Here is a 25,891-nt window from a genome sequence, read left to right on the forward strand (position 1 = left end):
GGATTGATTCAGTGACTGGGATAATTGGGATGGGAGTGTCAGAGACAGTGCGATTGACACAGGACAGAGCAGAGTTTAGGGCTGTTGTACATAGGGTCGCTATGAGTTGCAAGGGACTCGACGGCATATAACAACAACAACAATAACATAGTGATCCTTTGAAAATAGATCAGAACCCTGTTTTATCCTATACAATCCTTATCATCCCCAACATACAAGTCCACTGCAGCAGACACAATTATCAATCCATCTTTTTGAGAATCTCTCTTTTGCTTATCCTCTAACTTTCCAAACATAATGTCCTTCTCCAAGGAATAGCCTCCCCTAACAACATGCCCAAAGTATGTGACATGTTTTGCCATACTTGTATCCAGGAAGTATTCTAATTCTGATCTTGTTCTTTCTACAAGACATATCTGTTTGCTCTTCTGGTAGACCATGTCAACACTGTTCAGCAACTCCACACATCAAAGACATTGATTCTTCACTTGCCATCCTTATTCATTGTCCAGCTTTCAAATTCATACAAGTTGTTAATAAGTCTATGGCTTCAATCAGGCACATTTTAGTCTATAAACTGACATTATCCTTCAGAACTTTGGAGAGCTCCCTGACAGCAGGCTTTCCCAACACTATGTCTCCAGATCTCCTGACTTGTGGTATCAAGGGTGTTGACTGTGACTCAAAATTATTTTATGTCTATGTCACATGGTTCAAATCTACCAGCTGCTCCATGGGAAAAGTAAAATCTCTTTCTGTGTGATTAACTGCCCCTAAAAACCCAATGGAAGTTCTGCTATGTATTGGTTCTGACTTGATGGTACACAACAAGGACAAGAAATATTTATGAAACTAGTGGCACAATATTTAATTGCTTTGCTGCTAACCAAAAGGACATTGGTTTGAACTCACAGGAGAAAATGTGACAGTCAGGTTCTGTAAAGATTTAAAGCTTTGAAAACCCTATGGAGTAGTTGAATTTAGTACCTCATAGCGAACAGATCTTATGTACAACAGCTCTGAAGCCAGCCCTGTCCTGAGTCTCACTGACTCCAACATCCCTATTCCCATTGCCCTAGTCATTGTATCAATATATCTCATCCAGAGTCTTCCTATCCTGCATTGTCCCTCAACCCTTCTAAGCATGATGCCCTTCTCCAAGGACCAATCCCTCCTGGCCATGTGCCCAACGTATATGAGAAGACAGAGCTTCAACATCCTAGCTATCAAGGGGAAAGTTGGTTTTACCCTCTCCAAGACAGACCTATTTGTTTTTGTGGTGGCCCCTGCTATCGTCAAGACTCTTCTCCAGGACCACAAATCAAAGGCATCAACTCTTCTTTTGTCATCCTTAGTCATTGTCCAGCTCTCTAATGCACAGCAAATAATTGCTAAGATCATGGCCTGGATCAGACACACCTTAGTTTCTAGACTGACATTGCTGCATCTCAGTACTGTGGAGAGGTCTCTGACAGCAGTTTTTCCCAGTGCAGTTCATCTTTTTTCTGACTACTGGTGCCAAGAGTGTGGTAGATAGATAGATAGATAGATAGATAGATAGATAGATAGATAGATAGATAGATAGATAGATAGATAGATATGCACATGTATATCCTCTATGTATATGCTCTGGTGGCTCTAGTGGTAAAAATTTGTGCCTCAATCCCAAAAGCACTCAGTTTGAATCCACCAGTTGCTCTATGGGAGGAGGACAGGCAATATCCTTCCATGCAATTTACTACCTCTGAAAACCCTCTGAAGGTTCAGCTGTGGGTCAATTCTGACTCAGTGACACACAACAGCATGTGCACACACACACGTACACACACACACACACAGAGGAATAAATGGAGCTTTCAGTCTAGTGGTACAAACTTATGTTGCCAACACAAAGGCAGGAGGTTAGAAACCACCAGCTATTTCTCAGGAGAAAGATGGACAATCACCTCTTGCACAACTCACAGCCTCTTAAAACACACTGAAGGGTCATCTATGGGCCAGGTCAGTCTGTTGGTCACCAATGACAGTAGAGCAATGCTTATGAACTGGATGCTAACTTGAAGATTAGTTGTCCAAATACACCCAGTGAACCAACAGGAGAAAAGAAACACCTGGTGATCTGTCCCCATAAAGACGACAGCTTAAGAAACCCTACGAGGTAGTTCTACTCTGTCATATGGGAAATCTGTGAGTCATCCTCAGAGAATTCTGGTGGCCTTTGTGGTTAAGGAGTTGCACTTCCCACCCAAGGACAGGTATTTCAAATCCACTAGTTCTCCTGCTGGAAAAAGATGGTCAAACTTCAGCGTGATTTACAGTCTCTGAAAACTTGCTGGAGGGCCAAGTATGAGTTGCTTGTAACTTAACTGCACGTAACAAAAACAACATGAGTCATAATAAATTCTGCTGTGTAACAACATATATATGTACAGTTTATGTGGATCGATAGTTACAGATAAACAGATAGATAGACAAACAGACAGGCACTGTATAACCCAGTAGTAAAAGAAAAATAAAAATTAGCTATTGTATTAAGTTTTCCAGTAGGAACAAGTCCTTTCAGAAGGATATCATGCTTGGAAGGGTGGAGAGGAAGATCCTAGATGAGATGGATTTACTCAATGACTGGAGAAATGAGATTAGATCTGTTTGAGACAATGAGCTTGGCTCAGGATGGGACAGCAGCTAATGTACATAGGTCACTATGAGTTTCAGGAAACTTGATTGCACATAAGATTAATTTCACCTTGGAGTGAAGTGTTGGTGAAACATAATTATATAATTCTTTGTATTAAAAGGATAATGGAGAGTGTTCAAACTATATCATTTAGGAAGAAAAATAAGCTTCTGGCCTTTGAACCTCAAGCCAAAAAATTAATATTTGCATAGTTTAGTTACCACGTTCACATATCTAATACTATAGCAATGGGATTATTTCTTTTCCTTCTTTGTTAGCTACTGGCTGATGACTGATGTAGTAGCAATGTGAGCAAGCCTGCTTCAGACAGGAAATTATGTCAGATGGGTTCTCCTTTAAAAATTCTTTTCTGAAAATAACTGGACAATTTAAAAAAAAAAATTATTAACTACTAACACCGATATAGGTTGTGGTTGTTGTTGTTGTTTGGCACCGTCAAGTCGTAGACGACTCATAGCCACCCTAAGAACAAAAGGCATTGTTAACACTGATAGTTAAGTTCTCAAAATTTGAAGACACGTTTGCATTCACTGAGGTGTAATGACTCTGAGGAGAGAATATGCTAGCCTGACAAGAGTTTATTTTGAAAAATATGCTCATTAAGAAATTTGAGTAGTATTAGGTGATTAAGTAATATACCAGTTCCCTAACACTAACTTGAATTTTATTAGTTTAGTCAAGTCAAATTAGTTATAAATTCAATCATATGCTACATTCCTAATTCACAGAAATGATATAGAACAGATGCACACGGAGTTAAATTTGGTAGCCTAATTAAAATATTGGCTTAATTGAAATTACTTACTTATTCCAAGCTACAACACTGGATTTTATAAATTTTCACCTTCCAAATAGAAATTATGATATATTTTAAGTGTAAGTAAAGTCTACCTGCGACTCGACGGCACTTACCAACAACAACAACAAGTCAAGTCTAATTTTACAAATTCATATTGTCACAGATATACTTCACTCTAATCTCATCTAGGCATTTTTGTAGATGAAACAGCTGGGAAGGAAAAGGGGGGAGTTCAATAGAAAACAAGGGTTTTTACATATTCTTTTTTGCTGTTTATTGCTCTGTATCTGAGAGTTGGACAGTGAATAAAAAGACAACAGAACAACTAATGCCACTGATTTGTGGTGCTGGAGAAGAGCACTAATTAACCTACAGACTAAAAAGCACAAATACTTCTTGGAAAAAGTGCACCCAGAATGCTCCTTCAAAGGAAGGATGATAAAACTTCATCTCCTATACTTTGGTCATGCTGTTTAGAGGGATCAGTCTTTGGAGAAAGACATCATGCCCAGAAAGGTAGAGGATAAGCAAAGGAGGGGAAGACCCTCAGTGCGAAGGATTGTCACAATGACTAAAACAATGTGTTCTAGTAGGTCAGAGATGATGAGGATGGCAGGAGATAGCACAGCGTTCAGGTCTCATGTCCTAGGTGTGCTATGAATCGTAACTGACTTGATAACACATAACAACAACATTTATCACTAAGGAGACCTAATGACACAGTGGTTAAGTGCTTGTTAACTGAAAGTTGTGCAGTTCTGATCTGCCAGCTACTGCTGCTGCATTGGAAAAAGATGTAGGCTTCTGCCTCTCCAATGGCAATCTTGTAAGTCCTATGGGCAGTTCTACATTACCTCATTGTTGTTGTTTACCATTATTAAGTCAGAACTTGCCCATATCTGACCCTCCAGTGTGTTTTCAGAGGTAGTTAATCACATGGGAGGAGATTGTCCATCTTTCTCCTATAGAGCAGTTAGGTGATTTGAATCACATCCTTTTGGGATTGCAGCTTAGCTTCTTATCACTAGGCTATCAAAGCTCCCACTTTATCTCTTTGGGTCATTCTATGTCAGACTAACTTAAAAACATTGAATTTGTTTGCTTTTAGTTAACCATTAGTAAAGTGTATAAATAAAAATACAAAAGCCTGAAACAAAATGGATTGATGGTGCTGGCAAAATATTCTTTGACAGGCCCTCTGGTTACCACTCTGGTTACCCTTTCTTTGTGGACCTTCTTGTCTTCTTCAGCATTCTCTACACTAAGTCTATTTTCAATGCCACTCAAGAGACTGTATGCTCCAGACTTTTTCTCTGTTCGAATATATCTTTTGTTTTGTTTTAAATCTAGTAGCATAGCCCATAATGAGTTGCTCTGCTAACCCCAGGGCTACCACCCTTATTCCATCCAAATCCACCAGTCACTCCTTAGGAGAAAGACAGGCTCTCTCCTCTTGTGCAATGCCTGGGAAATGCAATGGAGGACCAACCAGGTATTGATTCTAACACAACAGCAATGAGCTTTCTGAAATTATTTTTCATTTAGAGTACAGAAAAGAGTTTCCAAGTTCATCTATGTCTTCCCTTCAGTAAAAATCTTCCTGTTTCTAAAATGATAATGATAAATGTTCCACATTTTCACACTATACACATTTAAAAAGCTCTGATTATTTTTGAATACTTAATCTAAATTAGTAGTCTATTTTAGCTGCTTGATCAATGCTTAGATTAATTTTAATTTCTTGACTAGTGAGAAAATCAACAAACTGGATTTTCACTTAGGTTAATCAGTAAAAAGATTGTTTCAGTAATCCTCCAGTATCTCATTTGTCTAACGAGGTAAGAAATCTTCTTCTGAGGTATATATAGAGTAATAATGTCTACTTTACAATCTTATTACAAGAATCAAATTATTTCAATAATAACCTTAATAGGGAGTACGCACAGCAGACAGACCTCATGTCAGATGTTTTTGATCATTCAAACTTTCCATAAGGGAGAAATACTTATCTTCTTTTAACAAATGAGGAAAGCAGAGAATTAAATGCATCCTTAAAGCTCTATAGTAAGTGGAAGAACAGAGGCCAAAACCAAATTCTTTTTATTATCCTTTGCTTCTTTTCCAACTGACATACCTCATTAAGACATTTTATGAAGTGAAGAAGTGTCACATAAAGCATGGTAATAATAATGCCTAAGCAGGCATCTTCTACCTGAATCCTTCTAATTTTCTTCTTCCTCATCTTGTACTTCATCCTTGGCTGTCAAGAGTCATCTTCCTGTTCTCTCAGTCTTTCATCCTCTCCAGATGTCCCTTCTTGGAACAGTGGCAACCTCATTGCAGTGCCATTCACAAATACCACTTTGTTTATCCACCTGACCTTTTCTATTTTACTTTACTTGCACTGGCCAAATGAACCTTTTGCTTTCTCGGCTGCTCCTCCCAATACAGCTGAATATCATTAGAGACAATTATAGGTTCTTGGTTGTCCGCACTGTTATTCAAATAGGCCCACGCACTTGTGGTTGATCTTTCTTTAGTCAACTCTCTTAGCATTTTCTAAATTATTACTGCACTGAAAGTAGGGACGTGATGTACTAGAAGGAAGTAATGTACTGGAAGAGGGGTAATGTAGTGGAAAGAGAACAAGAGTTAGGAGGACTAGACAAATGAGATTTCAAATCTGGGTTTCACTGCCCAACTTAGCATTTTTGAGCTTCATTTTTTCTGTAAATATTAAAAAGATAAATTCCAAAGTTGTTCCAAAAGGTACATTTCAAGCATAAAAAGACTAAACCCCACTTGTTAGGAAGAGTGAAGAAGTAAGTTATAAAAAAAAAAAGAAAACTACTGATGATTTTAAATTAAGCTGGATAAATAAAACAAAAAACAAACTACTCCTAATTTTAAAGTTCATTCATTATAATATCTTTAAATTATAGCATATTATAGAGTTAAAACCCAAGTAATATGATGAGAAAATATTTGTAATCTATTATATATAAAGAGAGCTCTGTTGGCCTAGCAGATAGAAAGTTATGCTACCAAGTCAAAAGTGGGTGATTTTAATCTGTGGCCCTCAGGCCTGGTTTTAATTGTTTTTGGTCAAACATTCTTCCAAGTGGTATAGCACTGGTCTGTGCATTTTCTGTACAGAGGTAATCCATGGTTGCTGTGATGCTAAACCCTGTGACACTGATGTGTCAAGGGCAATAATGGTTACCCATGGTGAACAGTGCTTGGTGGAGCTCCTTGATTAAAACAAGCTTTGGAGCAGGAGTGGCATCCACTTCCAAAATAGCTTGCCTCAGGAAACTCTAGGAACATGGAGAAATGATGAAAGTTATACAAGTGTTCATGACTTTCGTTCACAGGGTCACTATGAGTCTCCTATGACTTGATGGTACTTAACAACAACAACAATAACAATATCCTGTACATTTTAACACAGTATAATTCTGAACTAATATCACCACTAGGATGAAGAATAACTCCAAGGACCCAAATCAGTATTTCCACTCAGTGCCTTTGAAGTTAGACTCCCCTGCCTCTTCAACCTTTCACAGCTACTGACCTAGTCACTAACCTAATCATTTAGCCTATTAGACAAAGCCATTTAAAGGGAATCATATAGTGGACATAATTTGTAGATAGGTTTCTGTAGTTTAGTATAAAGTGCTTGAATTACATCTAGGTGATTGCATGTATACATAGTTTTTTCCTTTTCTTTGAAGCTATAGAAAAACTTACATACAGAAATAATGATACTAGGATGGTTACAGGAGATGGGAAAGAGGAGGTAGAAGAAAATTTATTAAAAGGTAGTGAATAGCTAGCAATATGAGAGCAAGGGAAGACAATATGGAATAATTGTATGGTTAGACATTGTGATAATCGTAAGTAATACTATATTGTAAATATTGATTGAAAGTAGTATGCTCTGTAAACTTTCAAATTTCAAAATTTTTTGAAAAAATAAAGTAAAAACTAAACTCTCTTGTATCTGGATTTTTGTTTTTGTTTTTGTTTTTGTTTTTAGAAAAAGTAACCCAATTCATGGATATATTATAATTAGCTTATCTCTTCACCCATTGGAGGCCATATAGGTTATTTTCAGGTTTTCTGAAGATTTTAAATACTGCTTACGGAAAGTTTTACACTTTTGTATAATCTCTTCCCTTGAGCATTGATAGGGTCTGCAACACATGTCACCAATAACTATTTTTCCACTCCACTCCCATTCCCATTCCCATTCCCACTCCACTCAACTCCACTCCACTGCATTCCATTCCATTGCATTCCATTCTGTTCCGTTCCATTCCATTCCGTTCCTTTTCGTTCCGTTCCATTCTGTTCCTTTCTGTTCCATTCCATTCCATTCCATTCCATCTTCCTACCCTTCTGCCTGATCTTTTAATAGCCTTGACTATGCCACCACTAACTTTCTTGCACTTTTTCCTTGTTCTTCCAACACATTATCTCTCTGCTGCCGACTGAGTTCTTCCTAGGAGTAATTCACTTCAAAAACATTCATGATTTATCAGTGTTCATGCCATGTGAGGAAAATACATAATGCCTCACTGGGAATAGAGTCCTTCACTAGAGTCCTTCACAATCAGACACGATGACAGCCTTTTCTATTCCTCTCTCTCTCTTATTAAACTTTAATCTACATATTTGATTATAGTAAATTGAGGTCACTTGATACATACCATCCATTTCATCTTTTAAACCTTGTGAACTTTGGTCCCATTTGGAATGACTTCTCCTTATAGAAGAATGGATAAGAGGATTTGGAATAAAGTAGTTGTGCTGTTGCTGTTACTCATTGCCATCAAGTTAGAATTAACTCATAGCTGACCCTTCAGTGGGCTTAAGAGGCTGTAAAACACACAAGAGTGTGACATCTTTCTCCTGTTTAAATCCACCTGGTGGATTTAAACATCTGCCTTTGTGTTAGCAGTGCAACTCTCCGTCTACAAGAGGTGCCTGAGCTGTGTGATTTTGTAGAAATTACTTAATATCACTGTTGCAATGGACATGTGTGTCAGGAAGTGTGAGGATGTAACAGGATAGAACAAGGTTTAGATCTTTTGTTCATAGGGCCACTATGAGTCATCCTTGACAGCATCTAATTACAACAACAGCAACTTCATATCACTAAGCTCCAGAATATTTTTTCATAAAATAATAAAAATATACCTTTAATAAATCAGTAGTAACCATAAAATAATTAAGAAATCAAACAAGTAACACAGTAACTGACAAGTTGAGGATATTTGGGATGTTAAATTTTCATCATGAAAATATTCTTTGTTTAAGGGAAAAAAAGCCAAGAATATCACCACTTTGTGTTTCCCAGTTCAGACCACCCCAGCCCCAGAGCTACGATTATACTATGATCTTCTCTTTGTTTTTATAATAGATTATAATTCTTTATAGGGCTTTTTACACCAAGGCACTCATTATACTACTTGTAGTTCCCTGTCTTGATTTCCAGAAGATGTAATTCCTGCCCTGTGATGTTCTGTAGACAAATTCTATGCATTTAGACACTAATAATAAATAATTGTCATAAGTATTAAAGAATAACATTTAGATCAAAGCAGTATATATTCTGTAAAGTGCACAACTGAGTTTTTAAAAAATTTTATACTGATTCATGGGTGGAGTGTTTATCATAGGGTTGCACAATTCGTTGGTTGGAGGGGTGAAGGAAATGGAAAGGGTCCTTTGTGAAAAACAGTGTATTCAATCTTTGTAAATATCAGGATAAATTTTTATCCTGTTGTTGTTTTGTTGTGTACCTTTGCGTCAGAACCTAACCGTAGCTGACCCTCTTGTGGATTTTCAGAGGCAGTTAATCACACAGAAGGAGATGAATTATTATCCTTTTTAAAGCTGAACACAGTGATTATAGTAGGTTCTCAATAAATATTGGCTCAACTGAATTCAAGAATGATACTGTATGGAGTACATGGTAAATTATGTGTTTACTCTACATCTTGTTACGAATAATAATGTAATCCTAGTAAAACATGTTGTTTGCCTATTTTTAAATGTATTATGTTTATTTACTGTATTATTACATATGTATTATATATTATTATATGTATCATATGTTATTTTTGATAGGCACCATTGAGTTGACTCCAATTCATAGCATTCCTATGCACAACAGAACGACAGCAGAACTGCTCAATCTTAAACCAAACAATCACTGCTGTGCTTGAACTCATTGCTGTCGCCTCTGTGTCAATCTGTCTCATTGAGGACCCTCCTCCTTTTGCCCTCTCTTTCATCAAGCCTGGTGTCTTCCTTTAGGCACTGGCAGCTCCTGATATTATGCCCAAAGTCTGTGAGGCCAAGACTCACTATCCACACTTCCAAGAACCCTTCCGGCTCTACTTCTGAGACAAATTACTTTATTTTGGAGACACTCCACTAACATCACAATTTAGAGGCATCTATTCTTCCTTTTATGCAGGTCCAGAAACCATCTAGCTTTAATATATATAAAACAATAGATTCCTGAGCAATTATACCAGAAAATAAACTATGCTAAGGATATTATTATGTCTCTTTTGCTGCTGTAATACAAACAAATTATTGTGGTTTGGAAAAGATAGGGATTAGTAGGAGGAGGAAAGTTGAAAAGAATCCTCTCACACTGAAGATAAATTCCTAGAGCTGGATTTCCTATACCAAGTACGTAATGCATTTTAGACTCTTTTGTAACAATCAGAAAAGATTATTTACTAAGAACCTTGAAAACCATTTGGAACTGTCTTCTCTTACAATAGAGGAATTCAGAACTACACTATGGATAGCCACCTTTCCTTACAGGTGTATTTGCATTCCCTACAAAAAAGCCTGAAAGGCTTTAATCTAGACTTCAGTGATAACTATTTAAAAAATAAACAAACAAAAAAAACCAAACATAGAAACTCAATAACCGTAGTCACAATTATTTTTCTAAACTACTCAAATTTTGTTAACTCTCAAAGTTTTTCAAAATTCCTTTGTTGAGACTCTTAACTCCAAGAACTGCAAGGGTGCTGCCAGCATTGAATGGCAAATCAACTGTGAGCAAAAGCGTCCTTTTCCTCGCAGCTGTCCAGTTCTTACTGTGCAGATGGTGGATTGATGTCTTCTTTCACCAGCAATTCTTTCCTTTCTTCTCACACAGGACTGTGATCCTTTGTGATCATGTATGACTCAGTCAGCAATAGGAACACTCATAGGACTGAGGAGCTTTCAAATGTATCCAAGTGAAAGGGAACAAGAGATTCAGAACTGAGGAATTGTTCCTCAGGCTGTCTGCATACTAAAAAGGCGCTAGGACTTCCTTCCCATGAAAAGTAGATATTCATGATTTTTATAAAAAGCATCTTTGTCCTCAAAAAAGAATTTTGATTTTTGCTCCATTCTGTGTGGTCGGAATAGCAGTGAGAACAGACAAACCCAATGAGATGGACAGCACAAGAATCCACAAGAAACAATCCAGAACCAATACGAACTCAGAGTCAAGACGGGTAAATGTCGAAGGAATGAGTCTGGGCTTTTAGATTTTTTAAAAATAGAAATAAATGTCTCTTTTTATTAACTTAGACATTGCCTAACAGGATTTGACATCTTAAAATATGTAAATATTTACTTCTGTCGATATACTATAAATTGTCATACATGTATAGAAAGTTATCATTCAATATATATTTTTTCCTAAAACAATCTTTTCCTCAGCTGCTTTTTGCAATTGCCTTGCCAATTATTTTTATGGCACAATAAACAGAAAACATAAACAGAGAACATCAGAAGTAATATAACCAGTTGTACTGAATAAATACAACTTATTATTAATATTTTTGGTACAAAATTTTCCTTAACCTGTTTATATACTGGTAATGTCCGTAACAGCTCAAGAATAGTCAATTAATCAAGACCACATTAATTAATGTTCTTTTAACAAGCTGAAATTATAAAACTCAGGCCATGATGGATCTCTCCCAGTAAGTTAGGCAGGTAGCAGTTTTCCAAGTTTCTTGGCACAGACTGGTAGCAAAATTAGTGTAAAATTGGGAAACCCCCTGAAACTATAAATGTTACAATTACTATAAAACCTTATCTTCTATAACTCCTTTCAGCATATGAATCTGCTTTGGATATTACATAATTGGTTTAAAGAAAGAGATACCAGTTAAACAACTTGAAGATTTCTCTGGAAGACTTTTTAAATCTAAATTTAAGGCAGGAATGACAAGCTAGGATGGGCAAACTATGTAAATGGTCTTCTATCATAGTAAATGTGCCTTTTTCCAAATTCAGAGACAAATCACCATAAAGTAAACTAATAAAGATCAGACCAAAGCTGTGCTCAATAAGTAAAAATATCTGTGCTTCTCTTTTAAATAATTAAAATACTATTTTCCCCCTTAATCTCAGAACTCCTTTTTGCAATTGTAGTAGGCTATTTTCTAATAATATATGTGGTTAATTCTAGCCAATATTCAACAGGTTACAGTTGTAAGTTTTTTTCCCAAATAATAAGGCTTTCCATTGTGATGTTTGAGAAGAAAACTGAATATCCAGTGGAGGGCCAAAATAGTAAGCAGGCATGTCTTGGAGAAGGAACAGCCAGAGGGCTCCTTAGAGGCAAAGAGTCAAGGACTGCAGCCTTCAATATGGATTGAAGCTCAACATCAAGAAAACAAAGATTCCCACCACTGGGCTGATGGCCAGCATCAGGATAGAGGTGAAGAGATTAAGACTGTTAAAAGCTTCAGTTTTCTTGGTTCTACAATCAACACTCTTGGTACCAGCAGCCAGGAAATTAAAAGAATTGCATTGGGAAAGTCTGCTGTCAGAGACCTCTCCAAAGTACTGAAGAGGAATGATATCAGTCTGGAGACAAAGGTATACCTGATACAGGCCATAGTCTTTGCAATTACTTGCTATGCATCAGAAAGCTGGATAATGACTAGGGATGAAAGAAGGGGAGTTGAGGCCTTTGACCTGTGGTGCTAGAGAAGAGTATCAAATATATCATGGACTGCTAGGACAAACAAGTTCATCCTGGAGAGGGTGAAGGCAGGCTGCTCCTTGGGGGTAAGGATTCTGAAGCTTTGTCTGACATTCTTTGGTCATGTTGCAAGGAGGGACCAGTCCTTGGAGATGGAAATCATGCTTGGGAGGGTGAAGGGACAGTGCAAAAGAGGAAACCCTCAATATGATGGATTGATTTACTGAAGGGGGTAATAGGGATAGGTGTGTCAGACAATAAGATTGACACAGGATAGAGCAGGGTATAGGGCTGTTGTACATAGGGTCTCTATGTGTCGCAGGTGACTTGATAGCACATAACAACCAAACAGCAACATTTTTATTGGTGCAGATATTCTCCAATTCTACTGCTGGATCCACTCAATTTAATGGTGAGACTAGCAAGTCCCCTGTGGATGGGTTAGCACATTCTATTTTCATTTTCCCAGTCATCTGCCTGGCAAAGTCAAACTCAGTATCTAGGGAAGCCATTTTTAACTATAAACTCTTAACACCACTAGGCTACTATGAATCAGTTCCAATTATTAGCAATGAAAGGGTTCTTTTTTCCTAAATTATTTATTTCCTAATTTAATTTTAATTCATAAATCAGTTGTCTCATTTGAGAAATAAACTAAAACCTGTGTTTCCAAAATTTTTTCTAGGGAGTCCTCAGGTTATGAACCGTCTGCTTTATTGACAGCTCATAACTATCTTTTGAAGTTATGTAATCTTGCCCTCACTGTGCAACATTGAACCAACAACCCCTATTCACAAAAAAATTATCCATTATAATCACTTCTACTCGTTGCATGTGCAGCCTTTAAATCGCTGAAACAGCTTGCAGGTTTTTCCTATGTTAAAATAAATATCCTTATCTATTAAATCTGTATGCTAAGAAAATAGTTTGTGAAGCTGGACTTTAGGAAGAATGTGACATCAGGATCAGAGGAAAACTCAACAATAACCTGTATTATGCAAGTGACATACCTTGCTTGCTAAAAGTGAGAAAAACTTGAAACACTTACTGCAGAAGATCAAGGACCATAGCCTTTAATATGGATTATATCTCAACATCAAGAAAACAAAGTTCCTCACCACGTGGCCAACTGATATCGTAGCAGATGGAGAAAGGATTGAAGCTGTCACTGATTTCATATTACTTAAATTAACCAACATCCTTGGCACCAGCCATCACTCTACCACACCCATCAAATTGTACAACTCAATGATTAATCCCTCCTCCCCCTGCACATCCTCATCCCTCTACTTTCACCCTCCCCATCCCCCTTGGATCTTTATACTCATTCTACAAATAGTGGTTTTATACAATATTTGTCCTTGTGGGACTGAATTAGTTCACTCAGCATAATGTCCTCCAGGCCCTCCCAAGTTAGGTAATAATTTACAAAATCATTGCTCCTGCATGCTGCATAGTACTCCATTGTATGAATGTACACAGTCTTTTCAATAGCCTGTTGTGCGTCTGAGAGCTGGAGTATGTATAAGGATGACTGCAGAAGAAATGATGCCTTTAAGTTATGATATAGGCGAACAATACTGAGTGTCTCATGGACTGCCAAAAGAACAAACAGATGTGTCTTGGAGAAAGTACAACCAGAGTGATCTTTGGAAGTAAAGATGAAGAAGCTCCACCGCTCATATTTTGCATATGTTACTAGGAAATGCTATTCCTTAGAAAGGGACATCCTGCTTGGAATAATGGAGGCTCGGCAAATGAGAGGAAGACGCCCCACCAATGAGGTGTATTGACGTAGTAACTACAGCAATGAGTCAAGTGTGCCAGACATGATGAGTATAGTACAGGCTAAGACAGGGTTCTGGTATGTTGTTCATAGGGTTTCTATGAGTTGTGCTCAACTGAATGGTACCTAACAACATCAAAAACAACAATTAAGAATTGTACAAACCTTTTCTGATTTATCTACAAATTAAATTTAAAGACATACTTAGAAATAGATCTTGTTTGTAACATGGAACTACCTATATATCTTGTATATCTATTGAATAAATTCCATAAAGATTCCATCTTTTGCAACTTTGACATTTTCTATATCTTCTGGATTCTGTCACAATTTGTGTATTCAGAAGCAATACCCTGTACTTTTTCAGAAAAGAAACCAATAAACATTAACACAACAGATCAGTTAAAAGAAAAGTGATTATTTGAATTTTTACACCGAAATGAACACAATTTTTCATAGTTCAGATATAAGATGCTGTAGCTTACAACATAGTTTCTGATTACAGAAGTACCTGGGTTACAGGTGAAATTTGCTCCCAACTGTATCTTTAAATTGAGTTTGTAGTTTGGGTAGAATAGGTACATTGGTATTTATTTAGTGTAAGAAAAGGCCTGAAGCCTTTTCAGTTATTGAAAAGGTACAAATACAGTAAATGAAAGTGATTGTGATGCAGCCTTTGTTTGGAGAAAGGGTTGCTTCAATCCATACAAAGAGAATACAGTTTTACCTAATATTAAAAGAAAGTATGAGTTACCAGAAAGTTAGAAGTACATCACCTGGGTTGCCTGAACTTGTTTTAAATATAGAGAAAAAAATAATGAAAAGAACAAAGGGGGAAATGTATTTTCATCAGCATCACTACCTTAATGAACTATTTACTTCAAAAATGTATCTCTTCTGCACTCTAGCACAACAAGCTATGCACTTGCCAATAGCAGAGTTCATTTATAAACTGCATAAAATCCTGAGAATGCAATCAGTATAAGTAGTCAATTAGAGTTGTTCTTTCTTTGGGTTTTACATGTTATCCGACCTGATATCTATAGATCATAGGGAAAGAGAATTAGAAAGAGGAAGTTGTTATTAGTATCTTAAATATCTAGTAGACTGGTTTTGCTGAAGATAGCATGTATTCTTTCTGTATAATCTTTTTTAATTAAGAGAATGAAGCAAAATAATTTCAATATCTCCTTAATGTCACATAATTTGTCTTTTATGCATGTATGTGTTCCTACATTTTTTATGATTTTTCTTTATCTTAAATAGGTGATAGGAATGCATGGTAAAATTTCTTCCAAGAGCACAAAAGGATAAACAATGAATTATAAATTTCTCTATCTGTGTTTCATTGACTATGCAAAGGCATTTGACTGTGTAGATCATAACAAGTTGTGGCTGACTCTGAGAAGAATGGGAATCCCAGAACACTTGATCGTTCTAATGTGAAACTTATACTTAGACCAGGAGGCAGTCGTCAGAACAGAGCAAGGAAACACTGCATGGTTCAAAATTGGGAAGGGCGTATGTCAGGGATGCATCTGATCTCCATACCTTTTCAACCTATATGCAGAACAGATTATCCGGGAGGCTGGGCTCTATGAGGAGAAATGTGGGGTCAAGATTGGTGGACGATTTATCAACAATCTGCGTATGCGGATGACACAACCCTGCTTGCTGAAACTGAGGAGAACCTGAAGTACCTGCTGCAGAGTGTCAAAGACTACAGCCTACAATATTGATTGAGGCTTAATGTCAAGAAGACAAAGATTCTCACAACTGGACCAATTGGCAGCATCAGGATGGATGGTGAAGAGATTGAGATTGTACACAGCTTTAGTTTGCTTGGCTCCATAGTCAACAGTCTTGGCACCAGCAGCCAGGAAATTAAAAGGCACATTGCCATGGGAAAGTCTGCTGTTAGGGACCCCTCCAAAGTGCTGAAGAGCAATGGTGTCTCTTTGGAGACTAAGGCACGTCTGATACAGGCCATGGTCTTTGCAATCACCTGTTATGCATCAGAGAGCTGGACAATGACAAAGGAGGATAGAAGGAGAATTGATGCCTTTGAGCTGTGGTGCTGGAGAAGAGTACTGAGAATACCATGGACTGCTAGGAAAACAAACAGATTTGTCCTGGAAAGGGCTAAACCGGGTGGCTCCTTGGTGGCAAGGATTCTGAGGCTCCGTCTAACATACTTTGGACATGTTGTGAGGAGAAACCGGTCCTTGGAGAGGGGCATCATGCTTAGGGGGGTAGAGGGACAGCGCAGGAGAGGAAGGCCCTCTATGAGGTGGATTGATTCAGTGACTGGGATAATTGGGATGGGAGTGTCAGAGATAGTGCGATTGGCACAGGACAGAGCGTAGTTTAGGGCTGTTGTACATAGGGTCACTGTGAGTCGCAGGTGACTCGATGGCACATAACAACAACAACAAACAATTATCTTTCCTTCCTCAGTACATGCCTTCCATTTTCTTTTTATTCTCCTAGAAAATTATCTGTCTGTATTAAAGCATATGAGTTATATGACTTTAGAAACATATTTTAACTTCTAACACATTTTCACGTATCTTTTGTTTCTCACAATTGTATGTATAGGATATCTTTTCCTATGCATACATAAAGAGCTGTCCCATTGCATAAAAATTTTCATTTTGTAGATATTTTCTGACTTACCAATATATTGTAGAGTAATACAGAAATCCCTGTAGGTCCTTCATTGGCTTTTCCAAATGTTAGTATCTTACATAAACAGTACAATTATTGACTTTATGTATAACAGGCCAAAATTTTGTCCAAGTCTATCTATTCATGATTGCTGGTATATTTTAATCCATTGTAGCTGTTTTGTCATATTCTGTCTCATTGAGGGTTTCCTTCCTGTCTGTGGTCTTCTAATTAAACAAATAAACTATCTTCTAAGAATTGATCTTTCCTTATAGTAATTCCACAGTAAAAAAGCTCAAGTGTTGGCATCTTCACTTCTAAGAACCATTCTGATTGTATTTAAGACTGATTTGGTGTGTTATACACAAGGTTATCATCAGTTGAAATTAACTCTATGACAACTAGCAAGAAAAAAGTATAGTATTGAACAGAAAGTAACATTGGTAGTCTATTATTAGCTAATTAAAAGTTTATTCAAATTTTGTTCATTCTCAACCTATTCTATGATTTCAAATCTGAGAGCTTATGTTGCAGTCTTTCTCAACATTGAATTATGAAGTAAGGATTTTGGAGTTATATTCTCAAATAAATTCTCAAACAACACTATATTAAATACTTTTACTTCCCCTCCCCCACTTTTTGAAGGTTTTAGATCTAGTCTTACTTCTTCCCTTAAAAGCTGTTGTTGTTGTTTATTTCCATCAAATCAAGCACTACTCGTAGCGACCCTATGAATAAAAGGCCTGAAGCCTATCTATAACTATCATATTTTATCAAAGTTCATAGAGTTTCCAGAGGCGTGTTGCTTAGAAAGTGGATGCCACTCCTGCTTCCAAACCTATGTTAAAAAGCTTCACTAAACACTGGTCACCCAGTGTAACTGTTATGGCATTTGACACCCTTATGGCATAAGGTTCAGAATCACAGCAACTGCAGGTTACTTCCATACAACATATTGACAGAAGAGTGCTGTACCACTTAGAAGAATGTTCCTCCAAAATGATTAACTGTTCATATTTAACACTTCACATGGGATCACTATGAGTTGGAATCAACAGCAATAAACAATGACAATTATTCTTGCATATTCTATCTTTAAAAAATTTAGAATTGTAAAAATTTCTTTAAGTTCCATACAGAAAAAACCAGCTTATTTAATAAGCATTGTTTTTATGAAATCAATATTTCTGTCAATGAACAGAGTATAAAAATTTTGTAATGATTCAATCAAAAGTTATCAGAACTATTAGTGATTGTATCACACAGGTTTAGGTGTCAAACTGACCTCTTGGCCAGTGATAAAGTACACTGCACAGTACTCACTGCCATCCAGTCAGAACCAACTTTTAGGAGACCTCCAGAGGGTTTTGAGAGGCTATCAATTGCACAAGAAGAGATTGCCCATCATTCTCCTGGAGAGTATCTGGTAAACTAGAATAATATTTGCTTGGGTTAAAAGAGCAACTCTTTACCACTAGACCCACGATATTTATCCAAACGGATTACAACTGTAAAAAAGATTGAAACACATTGACTTGGTTTAAGCATACAAATTAATAATACAAAAAAATGCACAAGCTCGTTTTGAGAACAAAGCAAGATAACGTAGAAAAGAGTTTTCAAGAGTTCACGGATTATAAGGGGTGGAGATTGTGTATATTTCTTCCATCAAGTAGTTCTTGGATTTGCACCACTGGAGATGCCTAGCCTTTGGGTTAGCCATTAAATTCATTAAGGATTATGTCACCAGATCTCTCCTCGAAATTTTTAAAATGTTATCTAAATAAGCTTTTTTAAATAAAAGACTTAAAGAAGGCAAAACACAGAACTAGTGTCCTTAAAGCAGAAATTTATCAACAATGAGTTTCTATTTTGTCTGCTTCAGTTAGCCTTTTGAAAACATCTCTAAAATGATAATATTTTGTTTGAATAATAAACGGGGGAAATGATGCAGTGAATCCTATTCATAAATCACCTGAGGGGAAAAAAAGCCATTTTGAGAAACATACCACATAAAAGCTATCATTTAAAGAGCTAAAATAAATACGAAAATAAAAACAATATCTGTGCTTATTTTTTGATTGTTGATGAAAAACCATATAATCCCTGTGCATTTTGCCATATTTTGTTTTATCAGCAGACACAATTTTATTTGCCATTTAGTATTTATAGTACTTTAATTTTTTTCTAGCATCTTTCAGTATGCAACAGTGACACTATAATATTTGTAAAACCCTTATTTCCTTTAATTGCCATGACAGTAAACACTTGACATGCAGAGACTCACAGCTATTAAAACTAGCTTTCAGCAGGGTTAGTGGGCTTGGAGGGCTTTCTTTATGACCTAAAGGGGAATATTTATAAGGAAGTTCTACCACTTGTACTCTACAGATAGTTTTCTGATGAGTGGATATATATATCCTTACATTTGAAAATAGACGTCCTGCTTTTTCTCAAGCAGAGGAGGATCCAATAAAAAAACTTTTCCTTGTTACAACAAAACAAAAAGAGAATTCAGTATGGTTAAGACTAGTTATGTCTTGTAAATTTGAACCACATTACTCGAGCAGAAATTCCAGCTGTTAAAACACAGATAAAGGAAAGCTCAAGGAAGTAGTGCACAGCTTTCTCAATAGGGTTGAACACTAACATTGAGTATTGCTTGAACCATAATGCGATTGCTTTGGGGTCATTGATGATGTCATCATGCCTCAATTTTTCTGGTTCGTTTGTCTGTTGAATTTCACTTTACAGAAGGAAATTTTATTACTTTTTTTTTTTTACTTTATTGGATTTTGCACAAAATTAAACACTGTATTAAAGACCTTCAATGAATTCTCAAAATAATGTGAGAAACTTGGATTTGTATCTAATTTTGAAGTTAGTTTGATTTATGCAAAGCACTAAAAGTTTGGACTGTCTTGCCTGTTTTCCAATAATAAAATGAGTAATATCCAGTTTAAGGTAAAATTTCTTCCTCTTTACCTTCTTTTAATTATTTTCCACATTTCTGTGTGGAAAATATAATTTTGAGACCTGAGGTGCAATAAATAAATTTAAGAACTGAGGAAGATGAATTTGATCCATACACTTTTCTGTCATTTGTACTTCAACCAAGTTCTAAAAGACTCTATTCTAAAGTCATGGAATATTAGATCAGTTATGTTGTTAAAAACGAACACTGCTGGGCAGTATGCAATCTGATAAAAATTAAGAATTCAGCCTGTAATATCTAATTTCATTACTGAAGTTTCATTACCAAAGATACTAGCAATACAGTGCCCTTCACTTGTCAAAATAAAGAAAACAAAAAAAGGAGGAAAGAAGAAAGGAAGGAAGAAGGAAGGGGAGGGGAGGGAAGGGAAGGGCAGGGCAGGGAAGGGAAGGGATCACCCATCTGGGAAAAGGGGAGCATTGGGTAGTAATTGCCTCTCCATGATACCTTTCTCTGTCACCTTAAATTGCAAACTGCTACTAACAAAGTTATCTTTGGGAATAAAATGCATTACTTTCATAATTCCTAAATCTCTGATTCTTGAATTTTAAAATAATTTGATATAAAATTAGAGAATATTATATGAAAAATTAATATACCAGCAGGAGTCTATCACATGCTGTAAAAGTGGTATTTTACATAAAAGCTGTATTATCCTGTTCATGGACCAGCTAAAGAAATTAGGAATATATTTATCTAACAGTTTCATTAAAATAGATAGCAGTTAAAATTTATTAAAATTTGTCCTGTTGCAACATAGGCAGTCCTTGACTACAGTATTAACAATTTGTACACACATTTTTCTAGCTGGAAGTCAACGTATCTACTCATATCTATGTTTTGTAGGTTGCTTTGACTCTCTTAAAACATAGACTAAGTTCATGCAAAAAATGAAGGCAGTAAAAAAATTTTTTTCGAAAAGTGTTGTTGTTGTTGATTGCCGTCAAGTCAAGCACGACTCATATTGAGTGACTCATTGAATGAAAGGCCTAAAGCCTTTCTGTAACTACCATGATTATCAAAGTTCATACAGTTTCCAGAGCCATGTTGTTTAGGAAGTGAATGCCACTCTTTCTGTAAAGGATATTATTATTTAAACAAAATAAATTATTTCTGTGGATTTATTATATACGGTTCTATCTGATACAGGGGAATGAAAAAATAATGTCAGATGATCTTTTTTCTCTAGGAGTTCCTACCTCATTTAGGAAGAGAGACTAAAAGTCAATTTTAATCTAGCATTCATATAATATCTAGGGATTCAAGCAATATGATGGAATTACAAAAATTGCATAACTGATAATAAGGTTAGCAATAAGATCAAATTAGAATTCTTGAGAGTAGTTCTTGGGTTGAAATTGAGAGCAAGGAAAAATATATACAGAGTGGCCTGCAGTAGTTCAAAATGCTGGTGCACAGACTACATGAAGAGTATCTTAGATATACAGCAAAGATGTTAAGACAGACTTTGGTATAAAGCCCTTTGTATAAAAAAAAATTCAAGGATATCTATCGAGTTTTGTTCTAGCAGTTATGAAAAGTCATTGGAAGATTTTAAAGGTAAAATGGTAAGGTGAAATGAATTTTTTTTAGAAAGAATTTAGCAGCAATGTAGAATATTAATGACTGAAACTGGGCAAAGAGTTCACATAGTTAATTTTAAGATGATAAATGGTAAAAAAAGTAGATATAAGAAGTTCAAGGAGAAGATACAAATGTTAGATATATCAGAAAAGAACAATAAAATAAGAGGAATGTCTACTTGGGTTAGTTTTATGAGAACCATAAAGTCTAGAGATTCAGAACTTCATTTTGTTTATGACTGTATTCCCAATTCCTGTCTTAGAGTGTGGCATACAAGCAACATTGAATCTTTTTTCAATAGTTAAAGAAATAAAATAAAGGAAATCCATTTTATCTGTCAAGCAGAAGATGTGAGGTTGTCTGCTGAGCACAATTAGAGTGATTTTTTTAAGTTCGAGTGCTGGATTAAATAACAGTCTAAGGAAATTATGTAAAGAATTAACTAGAGAAGCATATAAATCACTTAGCAGTTTTGAAGAATGAGCTAAACTCAGAGGCTTGCAATTGTGGTATATATTTGAGTGATTTATTCTTGTACTTATCAGTAGCCTAGGAACTTGAAGACAGAAGTACAGTTGAGAGAATGATGGACAGAGAAGTGAAAGGCTGACTAAGGAAGGGGCAGATGAAAAGGAATGATTGTTGTAATTTAAAAAATATGAAAAGTCCTAATTTCAAAAAGAGGTCAATAAGTATTATGGTGGTATGAATAAAAATGTAGCAGGGCTTGAGGAATGAGGAGATATGATGAGTAATCAAGCTTATTCATTGCTAAGCAGTTACACTGACTAATAAGGTTCTCAGTGTGACAACTGTGTCGGCTGAAGGACTGCTATTTTTAGATGCCATCTAGATTGAGGACTGTTGAAGCTCAACATCAAGAAGACAAAGATTCTCACTATTGGGCAAACTGGAAGCACCATGATAGATGGAGAAGAGATTGAGGTTGTTTACAATTATAGTTTGCTTGGCTTCACAATCAACACTCTTGGCACCAGCAGTCAGGAAATCAAAAGATGAATTACCCTTGGAAAATCTACTGTCAGGGATCTCTCCAGAAAAAGAGAAGCAAGGATGTCAGTCTAGAGACTAAGGTGCACCTGATCCAGTCCATGGTCTTTCTAATTACTTGCTATGCATCAGAGAGCTGGACGGTGACTAAGGATGACAGAAGAATCAATGTCTTTGAGTTGAGTTGTGGTTGTGGTGTTGGAGAAGAGACTTGAACGTACCATGGTAGGCCAAGAAAACAAATAAGTCTGTTTTAGAGAGAGTAAAACCAACTTTCTCTTTGGCAGCAAGGATTTTGGAGCTCTTTCTCACATATTTTGGGCATGTGTCCAGGAGGGACCTGTCCTTGGAGAAGGACATCATGCTTGGAAGGGCAGAAGAACAGTGCAGGAGAGGAAGACCCCAGATGAGATGGACTGATACAGTAATTGGGTTAACGAGGATAAGTGTGTCAGAATCAGTAAGACTGGTTCAGAATAGGGCAGTCTTCAGAGCGGTTTTAGGTAGAGTCCCTATAGTCACAGGAGACTTGACAGCACATAACAACAACAGGTGACTACAACGCATAATGTATGTCCCTATAGACAACAGATCAGACCCTTGCCTATCATTTGCCATCATCATACATCACCATGCTCAAGCCCATTGCTGCAGTCACTATGTTTGTTAACTCCATCTCATTAAGGATCTTCCTCCTCTCTTTCCTTCACCTTTCTCAGTACAATGTCTTTTTCCAAGGACTGGCCCTTTCTGACAATAGGCCTGAAGTACATGAGATGAAGTTGCATCATCCTTGCCTTTGTGGACACCCTGACTGCATTTCCTCCAATACAGATTTATATGTTCTTTTAGAAGCCCCTAGGATCAAGTGTTACAAAGAGATAATTTCATTCAGTTTATCACATGTGTACTTTCTGGGATGAATGAAAGAACACAGAGATTTAAAACAAAGTCATTATACTTGTAAAATCATTTTCTTACTAATGAGATTGATGTTATTCACTCACATGCTATTGCTATTCACAGTAAGTGTTTTGTGGATCCTCAAAGTTTAATGCAGTTTATCTGAACAATCAAGTCCTTGTTGAAGGTGATAGGTTCCTAATAACTTTTCTGGTTTCTGTGTTGTCTTTTCAAGGAGCCGCTGTTTCATCTGGAATCAGACCAATCTGAGAGAGGAAGAGGGAAATGTCCTTTTGACCCCAGTTCCTCCTTCATCTCCACTTTAATTGGTAATTATCATTGCTTCTGCTGTCAGTTCCAAGTCTTACAGCCTTTTGAGGTTATTTTTTTCAACTTCAGCCATGTTTTCTTCTTCTTAGCATTTCCTTGTCTTCTTTGCTTTATCATTTGTATTTATTAGTTGTGGAAGCTAAAATACGAAATTATAGTCTAGGTTAAGATGAGCTGATTTGACCCCGAAATAAATGCCAATGCTGTGACATGAGGTGTCTCATTCTAGAAAAATTTTTACTTAATATCAGGTATGGCACATTTTGCATTGAATAAATTACTATTCAAAGTATGCAATTAAATATTAAACATATACTTCACAATTTAAAAAAGCAAACCAACACACATGAAGAAACAAACCATTTTCACATTTGCTCTGTCTCATTGATCCACTCCATGACCTTAGGGAGGACTTTTAAATACCCTCTTTTTGAATGAATTTTATGTGCCACTAGAAAGCAAAAGATCTCTGACTTGATAACTTCAGTGCTGTTGATCCAAGTTTATGCTAATGTGGAACGTAAATTGTAAACATTGAGCAACTCAGGCTAATAAGGTCAATTAAAGAGAAGGAACTTAAACCGGCACATTCATCAGCACTCTGTTGTTGTTCTTGTGTACCATCAAATCAGAAATGACCCATAGCTGACCCTCTGGTGCGGTTTCAGAGACAGTTACTGGTTCCGGAGGAGATTTCCCATCCTTCTCCCATTGAGAGGCTGACGGCCTCCAATCCTCTGCCTTCTGGATTGCAGCACAACTTCTTGCCACTAGGCTACCAGAGCTCCCTCAAACCACTCTAGCATTGTAATAATACAGAGAAATTAACAACTTCCCAGGTAACAATCTCCAGAGAGCAATTGCTGACACCTTGTATGGGTGCTAGAATACATCATGGTTCTGCTTTTTCAGTAGTTCATTTATTCTGATACAGCACAAATTAACTGGTCCATCTGACATACTTTGGACATGTAAGGAGGGATCAGCCCTCAGAGAGTGATGTCATGCTTGGGAGGGTGGAGGGACAGTTCAGGAAATGAAGACCCTTGATGATGTGGATTGATTCAGTGACTGGGGTAGTGGAGGTAGGTGTATCAGAGACAATAAGGTTGGCTCAGGGTAGAGTATGGTTCAGAGCTATTGTGCATAGGGTCACTATAAGTAGTAGGTAACTTGAGGGCACATAGTGACAACTATTACCCATTCAAAATTTGAAGTTATTAGTTAATATCAGATCAGCATATTCATAGAAAGTATACTTTTACAAGATAATGGAGATTATATATTCTAAATACAGGTGATTCTGGACTTTTGACAGAGTTTCATTCTTCTTTTTATTCTTATTCATTTTCATTATTTTAGCCTCTGATTATAGGCCTTTTAAAAGATCTTATTTGGACATCTGTAAGTGAACATCGAGGGTGAAGACAGCAGTATCTTAAATGTTATAATAGCATGTGTAATATGTGTTGCTAGTAAGAAGGTCTAAAAATAATAACAAACCAGATTGCTATAAGTGTGGTTCATCAAAGTAGAAAATGTTATAAGTCAGGGACTACTTAAGCTTACAACTCCTTCTTAATTATTAATCAAAATGTATGTGTGAGTATGATTTAAGACCTTTAAGAATATACATTCTCTGCTACATTCTCTGCATTTATTTTTTTTTCTCTGCATTTAATTCTGACAGTTGGTTTTGAGAGCTTCACAATCCACTCCTATACAACAACAAAAAATTTTAACTTTATAAAGTATTTACAGTTTTTCAAATAAATAAATAAATTTGGAAGTATTCACACTTTTCATTTTGAAAGCACTGAAGAATGAGAATTTCACAAACTAATTAAACTCATAAAGGGCTTGAATAAAGATACAGAAAGAGATCCATTCGTTTCAAATGTTTTAGTTTGTCTGCCAAACCATTTTTGTGTAATGTGTAATCAGAATATAAAGAGGCTTCATAGCTGAGACTTATTTTATGTAACCTTGGAATCAGAAGCAACTAATAGCTGACCCTCTAGCAGGTTTTCAGAGGCAGTAAATTACAGAGGGGGAAATTGTGCATCTTTCTCCCACATTCCTTTCTACCACGTGCCTTT

General features: G+C 36.4%; 1 protein-coding gene across 1 annotated transcript in view; it reads left to right on the forward strand.

Annotated features, from left to right (window-relative positions):
- SEMA3E (sema domain, immunoglobulin domain (Ig), short basic domain, secreted, (semaphorin) 3E) overlaps positions 1-25,891 on the forward strand; it is a 333,719-nt gene that overhangs the window by 237,148 nt on the left and 70,680 nt on the right. The window contains exon 5 of the mRNA XM_006896142.1: positions 23,698-23,791. Within this exon, the coding sequence (XP_006896204.1) occupies positions 23,698-23,791 (94 nt within the window). The remainder of the gene's footprint in view (positions 1-23,697; positions 23,792-25,891) is intronic.

The sequence above is a fragment of the Elephantulus edwardii genome, unplaced genomic scaffold (assembly GCF_000299155.1).
Source record: "Elephantulus edwardii isolate Elephantulus edwardi_28Jun2011 unplaced genomic scaffold, EleEdw1.0 scaffold00183, whole genome shotgun sequence".
Taxonomy (NCBI): domain Eukaryota; kingdom Metazoa; phylum Chordata; class Mammalia; order Macroscelidea; family Macroscelididae; genus Elephantulus; species Elephantulus edwardii.